The sequence below is a fragment of the Fulmarus glacialis genome, unplaced genomic scaffold, assembly GCF_000690835.1.
Source record: "Fulmarus glacialis isolate BGI_N327 unplaced genomic scaffold, ASM69083v1 scaffold16521, whole genome shotgun sequence".
Taxonomy (NCBI): Eukaryota; Metazoa; Chordata; class Aves; order Procellariiformes; family Procellariidae; genus Fulmarus; species Fulmarus glacialis.
In genome coordinates this window covers 1-16,616 of record NW_009193562.1, presented here as the reverse complement: position 1 = coordinate 16,616, position 16,616 = coordinate 1, and the positions used below count along the sequence as shown (strand labels likewise).

At 34.7% G+C, this 16,616-nt stretch overlaps 1 protein-coding gene across 1 annotated transcript; it reads right to left on the bottom strand.

Annotated features, from left to right (window-relative positions):
• Positions 1–143: 143 nt before the first annotated feature.
• TRPC1 (transient receptor potential cation channel, subfamily C, member 1) lies at positions 144–15,695 on the bottom strand (the record flags this gene model as incomplete). The annotated part of the gene is made up of 8 exons (XM_009587493.1): positions 144–837; positions 1,660–1,854; positions 2,403–2,604; positions 2,759–2,934; positions 7,187–7,330; positions 9,469–9,608; positions 13,444–13,780; positions 15,467–15,695. Coding segments are annotated over 8 exons (1,651 nt in total), but the record flags the coding sequence as incomplete, so codon positions are not given.
• Positions 15,696–16,616: the final 921 nt, after the last annotated feature.

Here is a 16,616-nt window from a genome sequence, read left to right as displayed (position 1 = left end):
GTTCCCACGAAAGGGAAGAGTCCTGATGATTTGATTTTCTGTATTCTATAAATGTTAGTATACAGTCAATGGTAACATATAAAACTTGGCACTAGAACTGCCTCTTTCAGAGCCACACAGTCTTCACATGCACTGTAACCTACAGTCAAACATAATTCCCAACTGTGCTGGAAATTTTCTATTATTCTATATCTGACTTTTCTATTAAAAATAAACATAGGCTGGATTTTTGTCTTAAAAAGCCCATCTTCTCCCACAACTTGAAAAACAAGTATCAAAAAGGAACAAACAGCAAAAATAGAAGAAAAAAACACATTGTGCTAGTTATGAAGCTCTGATACCTGACAGCCACAGTCTGAGGAACATTAAAAAAATTCCTATATACAAATTTTATATACACACTAAGATTAAGAGCTTAAGAAAATTACTATATCTGTTTTCGCATTTATTTCCACCACTTCCGCATCTAGTTGCAACTCACGCAAATGCATTTTCAAATGTATTATTGTGCAATAATCTTCTTTTCTATTTGGTCTGGCAACAGAATTAGGTCAACACTTTCACCTATAGGTATCTAAAAGTACACACTTTTTGTTTAAAAGTTAGGGCTTAGTTTCTTGGATAAAACATAGCATATTTAGAAGTTCGAAAGCCAAGCAGGTCTCTCATTTCATTTCGGAATTTTGACAAGTCTTGCCGCAGTTCATTTAGGTTTTCCACAGTTGCCTGATCCGTGCTTTGCATCTTCTGTCTCATGGAAGTCAAGTAACGGTGGACTAAGCAACACATCACCTTTTGATAATTCTCATCTCTCTTTTGCTTCAGATTTCTCCATTCCTTTAAACAAACATTACACATTTACTATGGAAAAGTGATTTTTGAGCCCTAAAGCCTATATACAATTATACAGAGAATAAATACGAACAAAATAACAAAGCTATTTTATAGATACATCCTGATGTGCACAAATGTACAATGCATGTAAGTTGCCAGCAAAATTTAAATTAAATTATAATCTGCTGTACCAGGAAAACTGAAAATTTTTAATCTACCTGACTTGGTAATTGTCATATGAGCACCTAAGAGTTCCATAATCCTGAGTGTTTCTCAGTGCACATTCCATAAAGTCTTTGAATTTAGTTTATTTAATGCTACTTTTGTCAGCAAGAAGATGCAAAATTAGTATACAAAATTACAGGGTACAATAAAAATATTTATTTAGCAAAAAAAAAAAATTCTCTTCCCCAACAATGACAATCCTTTTTGGTTACTTATTTTGACACTTCTGTAATACTTTTAAAACCTTCCCCAAAGGACACTGTAACCTCACCATTTTTGAGATTAGCACATATTTCCTTGAGGTTTCTATGAGTTTTCAGTCAATCAAAGCACTTTTTCCAGACTATTTCTGGGGGAATTGGGGGTTGGAGGGAAGGGGGCTGAAATTCCCAAAACTGAAAGTTAACAGAATCTTACTTAAGTAGAAATAGGTAACATTTATTTATATTTTGGATGTAACACACATTATTCTATAATTCCTATTTATCTTAGTAGCACTCACCAGGTGACAAGCAGCTTCATGCAGCAATTTGCTGATTCATTTTAGCAAGCAGCACTTTTCCAGCTTCAGAGCCTACAGCTTTCCCAATCATTTCTTACCTTTAGGCTGTTCTGACGTTTCACTTTGCCACTTGATGTATGAGAGCAGATCCATTTACTGAGACTGTTGAAAAGATAACAGATAGTCTTGGGAGAGGGAATAACATTGAAAGGTGGAGGTAGCGTGCATTTGTCATCAAAGTAGCTAAGCCAAAGCTTGGCACGAGCAAACTTCCATTCCTTATCTTCATGATTCTAAAGCATCAGAAACATTAACAGAGATCAGAAGCAAAAATATTAACAGGCTATTTCGTAACTTCTATTTTCTCATAACTTAAAAACTGACCGTTATTTAACTTTGATTATATAGTATTTTAATATATAGATTATATATTTTAATAAATTTGTTACCAATATTAAATAAGTAAAATACAAAACAAATCTCTTCAATTCATTAGATACTCTAGTGTAAATATAAAATTCAGCTATGAAGGTGTAAACACCCTATCAAATTCCCACGCAGCACACCTTATCAAGAACAGCATCTTGACTTGAACAGCCACCGTATCACGAAATTCTTCAATTCCCAGAAGGCCAAAGCCTTGCACATGTTCAACATGCAAAGTACCCATTTTATTTGGATTAAAGTAAATAAAAAGCTCGTATTTGAAGGAAAGATTGTGAGCTCAGAGACAGCTCATCCATGGAGGTCTGTAGATTAGTTTACACATCGTAGGAAGAAATTTGTATAAAATCCAAAGATACAGCTAGCAATTACTGGTAATTAATCAGAAGCTACTTACTGCTATCAGCTGAAAACTTTTATGAAGCATTGCCACAAGGAGTTTAGTTAATACTATCACAACCACCACATTGTAGGTACCAACAATAACAGCACCCACAAAAGACTGTAATTCTTCACCATAGCTAAAACGTGTGACAAAGATTGCTACATGTGCCAGGGAGAATATATACCAGAACAGAGCAAAACATGTGCCAATAAACCTACAAAAACAAGAAAAAAAAATCTGGTTAGATAAAGTAAACACTAGAAGTGAGTTTACTTAATGTAAACTCAAGTTCAGTGAAAAATTCGTTTTGTTTAATTACTAGGAATTACGGGCTAGAACAATAGTTATTTCATAGATATCAAACTCACGAATGGAATGTGTCATTGCTCTGTTGTTCACAGAAAATCCCTGCACAGTCCTTTTCTTCATTTACAGTAAATCCTTTATCATAAAGTTGGGTCAATCCAATTGTGAATGAGAACAAGACAAGAAGAAACATGCCCAGAAATTTTCCAAAATCTTGTAGCATCTGCCCCATTGAAATCTGTGAAATAGATGTATTTCCGATTTTAGTAAAACATGTAGTTATTTTTGTTTGTATTCTCTCCTTCAGCCTCTAATCAAGAAAAAAAAAAATCTATTCACATTTTAAATGTTTAACTTAAAATTTAAGATGCTAAAGAGACCTCAAAATCAGGAGGTACCCTTGTACCATTTTTCAGTGAAAAATTCTAGATGTTAAAAGAAAATTTAAGTAGTTTTAACATCACTTGATAAGTTCAAATCTTTCAATTAACCATAAGCAATAGTACGTACACCTTATTCTTTATTTGTAATACCAATGGTAATACGGAACTCACAAGTCAATAGATAAAAGCAGTAAACAAAATGCATTTCATAGAATCATAGAATCATTAAGGTTGGAAAAGACCTCTAAGATCATCGAGTCCAACCGTCAACCCAACACCACCATGCCCACTAAACCACGTCCCTAAGCGCCTCATCTACACGTCTTTTAAATACTTCCAGAGATGGTGACTCAACCACTTCCCTGGGCAGCCTGGCCCAAGGCTTGACCAAAGCATTTGAACATAAATACCAACATAGAAAGTTAAGAAAACACTTAATAAGGACATTGAAATAATCAAAACACTTGGAATCACAATTCATCACTAATCAAAAAGTAGTATACCACAGCTCATCTGCAAAACACAGAATTAATTCACTGTATGTTTTATGTAAGATTTTAAATATACACAATGTGTAGGCGTGTAAGCACATAAAAATTTAGGGATGTAAAGTATAGAAGATATGACACTAAATTCAGATCATTAGTTTCCATTTCAAATATCCTATACAGAAGCTTGCAACAGTGCAAATACAGCATCTTTTTTAAAAAAAAAAAAAAAAATTATGCTTGTGCATTTTTCCAACGCAGAAAGACCTTGACTTACTTTTGTCGTAACCACAAATTTTTACATGGACACAGCATAAACTGTTTACAGCATTTAAATTACTCTTCCTACAAACTTCTTCAAAGAACAATATATTATTATAAAGAATGCAAATATACAAAATGGGGTTGAGTAAATCTAGTCCTCTATATAAATCAGTGTGTGGAATGCCTAATCCTATGTGAATCACAATCTGTATCAAATCGTAGTCGAGAATTGTATCACTGGTCAGGTTTTGCAAGTACAAGGTTACTGGGAGATGAAGTGCCAGCTCCTGCTCTCTCCCATCCTGCTGGAAACTCACTGAGTACCCCTGTTGTGCAACAGATTCTCTCTGATTCTTTGTACAGTTTGCCACAGACATGGAGAATCTGCAACTGTAGGCAGAGCTATGCAGAAATTATTTTGTTTGGTCAGAGGATGAATGTAATCCCCACCATACTGTTTCATCACATCTATCCTTTTAAAGACAAAAAACCCAACCCAAGAACAAAACATTTACCATTTAACTGATACATGGTTGCAGGCAAGAGAGAGACAAAGTAGAAGAAACCGGAATGCACAAAAAGTGCAAACCACCCAACACTATTTTGTCTGGAATAGAGTGTAACAACACAGCCCAAATACCAGTTGCTTTCTTCATATAGTCGTGCTATTCCTTTCCAAGTATTTAGAATTTCTAAGCATTTCAAATCTAATGCTCTAATCTAGGGGAATATTATGCTATCTTCTGTTAATAATAAAAAACCACCACACACAGCCAACTTACAAATCTCTATTGAAATAGGTTTTATTAATCAATAACTAAAGTAACTGAATGCTTAAAAATAACTCTAATAGCCAAGAGAATATAGTAGCTGCCTTCCGCCCTTCACACTGTTGGGTTTCCATGCCATATTTGATTACCACCATTTGAACTTTGTGACCTACTTTCAGAAAATACAGTAAGAGTTGTTGCACAAGCTGTACCGGCCAACAGTAACAACATAAACTTCAGTGTGCCACTGAATGGGCTGACTGTTGACTGTTTTTATTTACTTGGAAAATTTCATAACATAGCCTCCTAATAAAAAACTTGTGAAAGATCTAGTACATAAACAAATATGCACATTAAACAGTGAATCCCTCTAAAATGTGGAGAGACTTTAGTGTTCAATCAATTTGTATAATAAGCCTAATGCCTACTGTAACACCAAAACGTTAGTATTTTTTCAAATTATGCAAGTTTCCATTTAAAAATGCATAAAAGAAAAAAATATAAAAATAATTAACAGCAACATAGTCACAACTAGAGAGAAAAGGGCAAGAAGTAAAACAAACAAAACCCTGAGAGGAGAAACAGGCATCTTCCAATAATATTAAACTGGTTACAAGAACTATGAACATTCTTTTTAAAGCACTTTTTACAATTATTTTAAAAAGACCAATTTAACAAGCGATTGTTTTTCTTTTCAAAGAAGGACTATTCTGTATGAAACAAAAATGTTCTAAAAGACAATTATTTGTGCAGCAAGATAAAGTACTCTAACACGAAAATGAGCTGAACCTTCAAGCTGGAGGTTTTCAGCTAGATCCTAAAGCCAAAATTATTTACTTCAGCACCTCCTTTGGTATAGCTCTAGTTGCAGAGCTATAAAAAAAATGCTGCTCCCAAATATTTATTCTGCCTTTATGCTTAATAGCGATAACGTTTCTCGCAGAATCCTTTCAGATCATCCTCTTGCCACAAAGCGCTTAAAACTAGTCCTGTTCATTAGAATAGAGGACAAAGCATTGATCTGACCTATTACGACAAATTCCATCAGTATAATCACTGGATGACTACCCTATTTATTCCAAGCGTCTTTTCATTCAACAGACACTTGCAAACCCAGTGATGATGTTGACAACCAGCTATATCAACTAAATCACATCACTATCGGGGGGGGGTGGGGGGGTGGGAATTAAAGAAAAAAAATCATTGGTACAAGAAAGCAGTGACTTGTCTGATCTGATTTGTCATCATAAGTCTCCCAGGAAGCAAGGTCAGAGAAGCTGGAAGTAAACCTACACAATGCTTTTTTCAGTAAGCTATGCTTTTAATAGCAGGTGCTTCAGTTTGTAAGGGCTTTTCACTGGCAAAGTAACAAAATCAGTCAGTGCTGAGGACTCAAGCTGAACAGAAAAACCACAGAAGGGAAAAAAATGTTGCTAGTGGAATAAGAGGTGACTTCTACTCACAATATTTTTTTAGAAGGAAGCTTTCTTCCTCCTTTTAATCTAAAAAGGATTGAGGGAGGTAATTGCATCCTAAACGTGATATCCTAATAATAGTCCAGGTTCCCTCCTCTACCCTCAAAAGTAGCAGGCCTTCTGTATAGTGTCATATTGCGCCCTCAGGTCCATCCAGTTTATCTGAAGTTTATCATGACAAATAGCACCAAGACAAAGATGAGAGGGTCTGTGCTTAAAAAAAGAAACCAACTCAACAAAAAATACTCCATGGCATAAACTCAGTAGAAAACTCCATGTCTGCTCTCAAATCAGGAAAAGAAAATTAAATTTTTTGCACAAAACCAGGTTAAATTCCAACTTAAAGTGATAAGTTTAAATTTAGCCTAGAAACCGTTGTGGTCTCTACTGTTCCAGCATCACAACACAAGACTATTAATGCTTCTCCCCACCATCTCCGGATGACTGAACTAAATGTATTACATAATTAAAATGTGTTTTTTTACCGTCATTATTACTCACTGGAAGGCTCCGGCAAATCCCAAGTAAGAAGAAACCTGTTTCCCTTCTTATAACTGGCTATAAATAGATGACTATTTCAATACTCTTGAGAGATTTATATTTTTCAAACCAAAGCAATTTACACAATTCAACTCAATGTGCAACTTCAGTGAGATCACAGACATAGACAGAAAGGCTTTTGATTACTCCTCCCTTGCTACATATTTCATTCATCTATCTTTTAGAGATAAGCTAAGACAATCATTTGCATAGAACTTTACAGGAAGAACCTGATCCTTACAGTTTTCAAACTGCAGACACTTACACAGTATGTTAAGCTAGTAACAGATGAAAACAAAAAGACAGTATAGGTACAGTTATCATGGAAAAAATATTATAAGAAAGTGAACTACACTAGGTCTTCCATTCTTTTTCTTACCTTTTTCCATCTCAATCAGTATGTTTTACAGGACAGATTTAAAAAAACAAACCTCAATGCAGTATCACTTCTTTCTACTTCTTACTTTCTGACTTACTTTCTTTAATTTCTTCTTTCTCTCTTTTCTATAAGACTCCTCACAGCAAATTAAGATCAATTTTAATATTTTCTCAAGCAGCAATGATATTCACCTGGAGTGGTCCCAGAATAGAGCTGGTTGTGTACATGAAGAAGAGACGCAGATAACTAAGAACATTAGCAAAAGCAAAAAGACCTTCTGCCACTAGGGTAGGATGGAATGCATCCCAGTCCTTCCTTTCAGCATAATCATGAAACTGCAATATAAAAAGGACAAACTGACATCACTGACATTGTAAATACAGAAATGCACCCATGCACCGCTCCCTACTTCTGCCTCCAAAACAGGCAATAACATAAAAGAAATTATCATACGATAATACACATACGATTCATAGATGGCTTACCTCTTTCAGATATCTCACTCTTTTTAGCCAAAGGCATTTTAAAAGCCATTCCCCCAGAGGGAGCCAGAAATCAGATGATTGAAATTCAACACCTAATTTTGCCACTCACTTGCCCAGCAAACCATTTATTCCCCTGTTCTGCTATCTCTTCTACTCTGTTTTGCATGGCTTGTTGAAACAGGGACGCGTGTACTTTATAAACATGTGCATTGTCTAGTGTAATACACCTCAGTCAAAAACAACATTAAAATGCTGCAAAGAAAACTAACATACACATCCAATTGCAATGTGGTGACAGCTTGTCTTAACCAGCTTTAGAAAGATTTCGAAAGACTTAGGACCTGGGGTTCCTTCAATGGATTTTATGAACGACTACAGAGAATGGAAGACACAATGGAATGGAAGTAAACTGTTGGTGTAAACACACCCTTAAAGTATATCCACTAGGTACTATGCAACTATTCACGGAATATCCACAGATCCCTAACTTCCGGCTTGGCTGAAAACATTCAGCGTTTATATTACCAGGTTCTGCTGTCTCAAAATGGACATTCAAAACTAAGGAACTCAAAGCTGCTTTAAAATAACTTGCCCGAAAGTGTGCTGCACAAAGATGGCAAGAAACAGGGATAAACATGTTTTTATACATTGCAATTGCATGTGTACAAATCCTTCTGCTACAGAGACTCTTCCTTTATTTCTTACAGCTTCAGTGCCTATAATATGGACCTAAGATGTAAACCAAGCATTTTTATTTGGTTTTCTAAATGATTTATAAACTATAAAAATAAATTTTGCCATAGAAAAGTGGCAAAAAAAGTAATCATGTGCCTGTTACATAGGACAGGAGTCCTGCATTTTCAAAAAGGTTACAACTTAAATTAGCAGCAAAGGGCTCTTATCTCAACAAAGGCACTACTACTACACACGTGCTTGTTGCAAAGCAAATGGTTGGGAAGGCAGCCCAACATGGCACTCGCTCTCTATTTTTTCCAAGAAATGGAGCTTTCCTTTCCAAATGATTACCAGCCTCTGAATCAATGGAAGGATAGGTAAATGAGCCAAACACCAAGCTGGGAAGAACTGAACCAGTTTATTTCCCTCCCAACTGCCAGACAGCTGTCAACTCACAGTTTGCAATACAAAATAATGGTGCTACTGCACTGGCTTGAATTTTGCTAAAATATTCATATTCAATTGGTCTGGCAGCTTGCCATATGCTGTGCAGCTAACAACACAGGCAACAGAATGGGAATGACCATTTTCAAAACTTGTATCTTCGATCAAATCCAGATGGCTTTTCACAGAGAAAAGACAAGGCTCCTCTATGGTCTTCGGGCCTTTTTCCTTACTACCCAAAAAAAAACCCCCAAACAAAAAAAACCCCGCCAAACAAAAAACAATTTAAAAAAACCCAAAACAAACCACAGCCACTTATGACATTTGAGCATATGTAATCAAAAGCTAAATAAAACTTTCTGTTACAAAAAAAGCATTAGGCAATCTAAACACAGAGATTACTATTAGCTTTCTGCATAGTACTGATCTATGGAATCAGACGAGCTCAAATGCCAAATCAGATGAGCTGTATGGGGAGATTTCCCCAAATGAAAATCAAGCCACTTGGAAGACCAGCCAGTTCTTACAAGGAAGACAGTAGCTCTGTTCGGGGTCGCTGAGTACTTGGACATGTCTTTATGTGTTTTCTAACTCCCATTTACCTCATTAACTTCTCTTTCAAGCGCGAGATGCAACAAGACGAGAGATGTCGACAACTACACAGCATATACCACATCGAACATTTAACTTGGAAGCCTAAACTGTATCCACATAGTAGGCTATTACTAATGTAGTACACTTAACTACAACATACTACTACTTACATACCCCGTGTAACATATCTTCACATATTTTGCAGCAATGTACTAAAATTGTATTTGCCCAGTCAGTCCCAGAGGAGCTTTGGATCTATGGAGATGGGTGCTCACCTTGTTATGGGCAACGACTTTGAGGGCAAAAGTTGCCAAATACAGGGAATTCATGACAAAACTAAGCTGATTACGGGATTCTTCTAAAAAGTCTTCTAAACCATCATACCAGAGTCTTTTAACATCTGACCACACCATTCCTGCAGGAAAAAAAAGTACAGTCAGGCAAGTCAAGCCATTGTATTGAATAGATATTCTTTTACAACTAAAGCACTTCTGACTGACTTTTGTAAATGATATTTTAGCAAAGAGAAAGAAGTGAAGTAATCAAGTAAATTTACTAAAAGCATTGCATTGGATTACAAGCATTAATCATAAGGCAACAAGATGTTTAACCTTTTCAAGCCTACCTTCCAACTAAGAAACACATTCTCCAACAAAAAATGGCATAAGAGGAAATCAATAGGAGAAAAATTGGGACAGGAAAAGGTCAAATTTAAATAAAGGTAGAAAGCTAGAATACAAATGCTTTCTCTGATTGAAAAGTAGTCACCTTTTTCCAAAAGCACTATAGAAAGCATTACATTGCTATATAAAGTAACAAGTATTTTTTGGAAGTGTGTAGGTATTATAAAACGTTTTTTAAGAATAGTCAGCTCAGTAAACTAAATGAAAAGATCCAAAAAGTAGAAACTTTTCCTACCCTAACTGATACTAAACAACATTAGCAGAGAAAAGAGACCATGACTTAAGATTGCAAAAATTAGAAGTTTAAGTTAGAGCAACATACATTTAAATATTCAGGATCTTTACAGCAAACTGAATTTTACCATTGTTAACCTGTCTGGCTGTACAGAAAAATAGAGCTGCTAAGAATTTTACTAACTGAATGTCTGTTACAGACTTGACTTTTTTATAAAACTTGAAAGGACCGTTGATGAAATATAATGGCACCTTTGATTTCTATGAATAATCAGTTATTTAATGTTTTTTTGAGTACTTCAGATATATGCTACTATATTTAGGACAAGAAGAAAAGCAGCATGTGTATAAATGGTAGTTAAAAACTGTTAGACTTGGTTCAGCTTTTAGGACTTTGCAACTTCTCTAAAACTTTGGCCCAGTAAGAGCAAGATCCAGTGAATGGGAAAAAAAAAAAAATCAGATACTTATGTATGACTTTATTTGTTCAGTTAGCTTTGCCGCAATGTTGGAAGGCATAATAAAAAAAAGTCTGCTGTGCATAGTTTGTTAAAAGACTTATATAAATCTCTCTTCTTCCTAGTTATAAAGAAAATATTTCTAAACCAAAACCTCTGTGCCCCTCCATATGATCACCATGTATTTTACACTAAATTTGTTACAGAATCAGTAAAAGGAGTTGGAAAAACGGGAGATGCTATAATTGATGTTATTTACACACACACAAATTTGAGTTCTGTTGCTTTATTTTGCTGGGGAATACACTTGTATGACTTAGGCTCAATAACTTAGAAAAGAGAATTACTGTATTCGTGATTTTGAAAGTTAATCTAGCAGAACACAAAATTTGCTGCTAACTTTAAGTGTTAGAAATTCTGCTGTGGCCATTTTGACATTGATTTTTAGAAAGTATTTTAATGGGACTATGGAAGGCGGTAACGTAGGTAAATCCTCGTTACTTGGTTCTTTTAATTCCAGTTGATTTTGTCACACGTTTTCTAAATACATTCTTTTCCAACTTACTGAATATTTGTAAGGAAATAGAACAATATGTCATTACAAAATATGCATTTAAGCTGTAAGTGCAATTACTATTTAAAAAAATCTTAAGATTCAGTAATGTGAAAAATAATCTGGTTTTAATTATTTATGTTACTTATAGGTCATTTTTCAATCCTATCTGAAATCCACGTTAAAATACTACTTGAAGAAAATAAAACGTTTCTACAGCGTTTCATTAAAATTTCCAAGACCACCTAATGACACACTTTCTGCCTACATTAGATTTGATGGAACAAAAGAACTTCTAAAATCAGGCATTTAATCTCAAAACAAAGGAGGAGTCTGTAACACTGATTTGTACTCTACATTTGAAGTTATCAAGTTTCTTTTAAGACCTGCAAGCGTTTGTACTGGGTATTTCCAAAATCTGCATGAACTACTCAACAGTTTTAGTATAGCTCAACAATGAAAGGAACCACCATTACAAAAAAACCCCACCCTAAAATAGCAAATAAACCACCCACAACTACTTAGATAAAAACTGTGGTGGTTTTGACTATATCATTGCTTTTTACAAGTCCAGTCAAACAAACGATACATATCTAACTCCCTTACATTAAGGTATAAGTTTCCATGAATTTATCTACCAAATTTTAATGTAAAAACAAACACACACCAACCAACCAAACACATGTTAAAAGGTTTTATGAAATTCCAACCAAAACAAAAGTTCATGAGTACTCAACAAAAATTATACCTCTGCTCCCTCTACTGCATCAACCAGAATTAACATGCATCCTTTCAGGTACAGTTATGATAATCGGTGACAATGACATACAGAAATGGAAAATTATAATATGGGAAAATAATACTTGTTTCTGTGTTTTAAAAGAAGGATGAGGTAAATGCATACCTTCAATTTATTAGACTAAGATGGAGTATGCATGCATACATATGCATAAATAAACATACACTTTTTTCTTTAAACAATATGCCAACTCTGCAACAAGTCCAAATTGTAGCATTAATCACTTTTCAAATCAAGTATTACAGAATTGGCCATGAAAGACTGAGCTGTTACTTATTGTTGATGTACCACTAAACTGGCAATTTTGTATATATATTCAAAGACCTCTCCCTGAGCTGAGTAGAATGCTATAAAAATTTCACGTTTACAACTATGAAAGAGATTTTGCAGAACCCTAAATTTTGGCAATTGTTTAAAGTTGGATTAGTCCAACCAAAATGTACAGAATCCTCCTGTTCTATCTAGTTAGAGCATATTAAAATAGAAATGAAAACAGTCCAGGAATTGATTTTATGACTGTCACTGCATGCTTACTCCAAGTATTTACAATCCAGAAAAAATATAATTAACTTGCATACAATGCACAAATACTTTTAATCTACTTTACAATTACATAAAGATCTTAGCTAGATTTTCAAAGAAACAATAATTTTACTAGTAATATTCAGATTCTAGCATAATTCCATAGACAGACACACAAGTAATCAAGAAGCTCAGATCATTCCTACATTTTTTATAGAATTCATAGAATCATGGAATATCCTGAATTGGAAGGGACCCATACGGATCATCAAGTCCAACTAGTGACCCCACACAAGGCAACCTAAAAGTTAAACCATACATCTAACAGTATTGTCCAAACACTTCTTGTAAAAGTGAGCTGGAAGAAATTAAAAGTTTTGTGGATTGTTGGCTGATGAAAAAACAAAACAAGTTTGACTCACAGTGATTAAACCACCTACATACTAAATACTACTACCTATGCATGAAAAGTTATGGGAAAAAAAATCTGAAGTGATGTCTGAATTAATTTTATTCCTCAACTGAGCACCAAGGAAAACTAGTTTATGACAGGCTTTTCTCTGTTACAAAACTAATAATCTGAGGAACACACACTTGCTTTGCCTTCATGCTATTTTACCTTTTTAAGATCAGGATTTAAAAATGTCTAGGAAGATACACAGCTTTTACATTAATTTGTTATTGCACAACTGAATCTCACTTGCATCACTCTGAATGCTACTGGTCCTTCTGAAGAAAAAAATCACATTCCTCCTCTCTTAGGTCCTACAACATTCTGTTTCTGGTACTTCACTTTCTGCGATAACTAGAGATCGTTGTAACACTTCACATCCTTTCCTCAAAACGTGTTTGGTTTTTTTTTTTCCTGTAACTCTATCCTCCAAAGAGCAAACTTCGGCCAAGCAATGAGTAACATGCTGATTTCATAAGAAGGTAGTACAAATCATCATTGTTCAATCAACATCAGCAATTGTCATCCAATCTACTCAAATCATACCTACCAATTAGCCATATTATCAGAAGATAGTCTATTCTCTCAAGGGCTGGTCCCATTGTATTCTTCTTATTCTCATTGTAGACAAGGGAGTACAAATTAAGTAATAACAGAAATGTGAAATATGAAGCTCCATGAATAATAAACTTCATAAAAGGAGTGTGAATTATTCGACCTACTCGAGATTTAGGGGCTAACAAGTAACACAGGGACAGAACTGGCCAGAAAATGCCAACCGTCAAAACAGTCAAAATTTTCTTGCATGTGTGCTTGCGCCGATAGCCTGCCATCTGTCCAAACCATACAGTGTTTAGAAACTGCTGGCAGTTAGACTGAGCAACAAACTGGGGGGGGAAAGAAACAAACAAGAAATCAGTCTCAGTTTTCTTAATACAGATTATTAATTTACATTATTAAAATTCATTTTCAAACGACATGTAGTTACCAATGAACAGGAAAAGGCAAGAATATCAAGTTAAAATAATTATCTCCTAAGAGAACAAAAGTGCTATGGACCCACTATGATTATAAACATCAATTATTTTAACTTCCTTCTAAAGCCAGCAACTAAACATATATTACACATACTAGACTTTTTAATAGTTTTCAAGTTAAGAATTAGTTTTGATTTCTATTTGTTTAGAAATCTAGCACATAAATAACATCATACACCTCAGACAGCTTCATTGTCTGTCATTATAAAATACAGTGATCTTATCTGAAGAATAAGATACTGTTATTGTAAAATACTATCCACATTGCAAAACACAACACCTTGTAAGAGGTGTATGAGGACTAAAGTGGCCAAGCAGTTTTATACATATCAGTTCTTAAAATCATTATGACTCTATTCAGCAGGGTTAATTTTAAATCAGAGTAAGCTATGTTGTATCAGTCCCTCAAAAAAAGATCATTTTGGTCTGAAGGTTATGTAGATTATGCAAACGTAGTTTCAAATTTCACGTGCTTATTTGCATAGAGTTACAAAAGAATATATTTCACTAGAGGATGGTTTGTCATTTAATTTAAAAAATATCAACAAAAAGAACCTTTATATTACCATCACATTTTAGAAAGCATCACAAAAATACTGTCTCTATAGTAAATTTGCCAAGAATAAAACATATTCTGCAAAGATACTTTCCTCATACCACACAAAAAATGTTGTTGTTCTCCAATCACTGTGGTAAAAACAAGCTATGCTCAAAACCAGAAGAACATCTGAAATACTTCAGTATGCTTGTTTAATGCATACGAGAAACGTGTAATGCTAGTTCTAGGACATCCCATAACTATGGCTTATGACTTTTAAACACTATGTATTTTAAGTTTCACAAATGGTTTAATCCTAGATATATAGAACAGACAGAATTATAATGCCTTCTGCAAATGCTAACTGAAAATGGATTTTGCATGGAAAGGAAACTTTCTCTCTGTCCCCAGTCCTTATACTAGAATCCCACAAACTCCTATTTGCCTTCCAGTACAGCAAAACTAGAGTTATAATTTGTCAAGGAATAAAGACAACAATGACCTACTGCATGAAATAAGTTCCACAGTGATAGCATAAAAAGGCGCTACTATTCTGGAACAGAGGCACTATTCAGTTATACCAGCATAGGTCTAACGTAATTACTGAACAGCACAGACGAGGCCTGAGCCAAAGCTGAACAGCTAATGACAAGCGAGAAGATGATAAATCATGTATGGCACCTAAGGATCCATGCTTCCCTAGGTAAGGATTTAATGAGAATCCAAACAAATAATTACCACTACCAGAGCTGTTCATAAAAGAGCAGTAGTCTATACTCCAATACAGAAAATTCTTCTCCACAGTAAATACTGAAGAAACACTCAGTATCTTGCAATATCATTTCCCTGTTTCACATGCAGATGTTCTGTGTATTACCATCTCTTCTATAACTTGAAAATTTATTTCCACTTCTATGTCTAGAGGCAGAACAACAAATTAAATTAATTACTAGCAAAATATGATATGGAGAGCCTATCAAATTACAGCAAAGACAAACCTCTTTTTGATTATACTTGATTGCAAGTTTTAAGCGGCTTAAGTTCATCCTCTCTTCCAACAATCCTCGCTTGTCTACATGTTCATCGCTAGATGTGTGATTCAGAATAACTTCCAGCTCCCGTGAATTCCGTGCTTGTGCAAGCAAATCTTTAGCAAAGGTTTTGCACTGTTGAGCTAGTTCCTCATAATCATTTCTGAAAGACACAGGAACAGTACATATTATTACACTGCTCACGTATTTTCCATTAAATCATTAACTATCCATTTTTGGTTGGGATTGTATGTTATGCTAAGACAAATTAAAAAAAAAAAAAACCAAACCAACAGTCATTTGTCAAGGTCCAAGCATTCTGAAGACAACTCTGAGTAGGTTTCACCATGTAATACGACAATTACACTTCAGTTTAGTTTACAACTCCACTAGACAGAGAAAAATTGAGAAACAGACTTAGAGTATACAAATTCTTATCTTAGGAGTTCCATATAAAGAGTTAAAGCTTAGAATTATTTCCAGGAGATGAGAAAGCATAATAGTCACAAAATATGGCACTGGTGAGTCATCATTTGGACTTTCCACTTGGAGGGGAAGTTGCTTTGGGGTTTGCTTTATTCCTGTCATCTGAAAATGAAAGTCTATTCACTGAATATTATTTATTAATAGAATAAACACATGAAAAGAAACGGCATGATTTGCTTGTCTCATCTGGCACACAGTCCATTTTAGTGCCAAGTTGTATCACAAAAACACAACAGTTGAACTCCTATTAAGAAAGACAATCAGCTATAAAAACAGAAATCATGTTGTTTAGGAAAGTAGAATTTTACCCCATACAAACATTTGCTTTCATGTTCTCAGAAAGCTTTTGTGCTGGTAAGTTTCAAAATGGTAGAATCCTGCATAGTTTAAACATAAAATTATACTGAGCATTTGTTCATTGAATAGACAGCACGAAATCTTCTACACGCATATGCATATTGTATGTATATATATATACACACACATGCGTGCGCTGTTCAGAGTCTTATAATATAAGGAGCAAAATTAAGAAACGACACCCGAAACAAGTCCCAGCATGAGTCAGGTCAGTATAAACAAGGTGTTGCATACTTCTACCCTGATGAAGAGGGACCTGGACAGGCTGGATCGA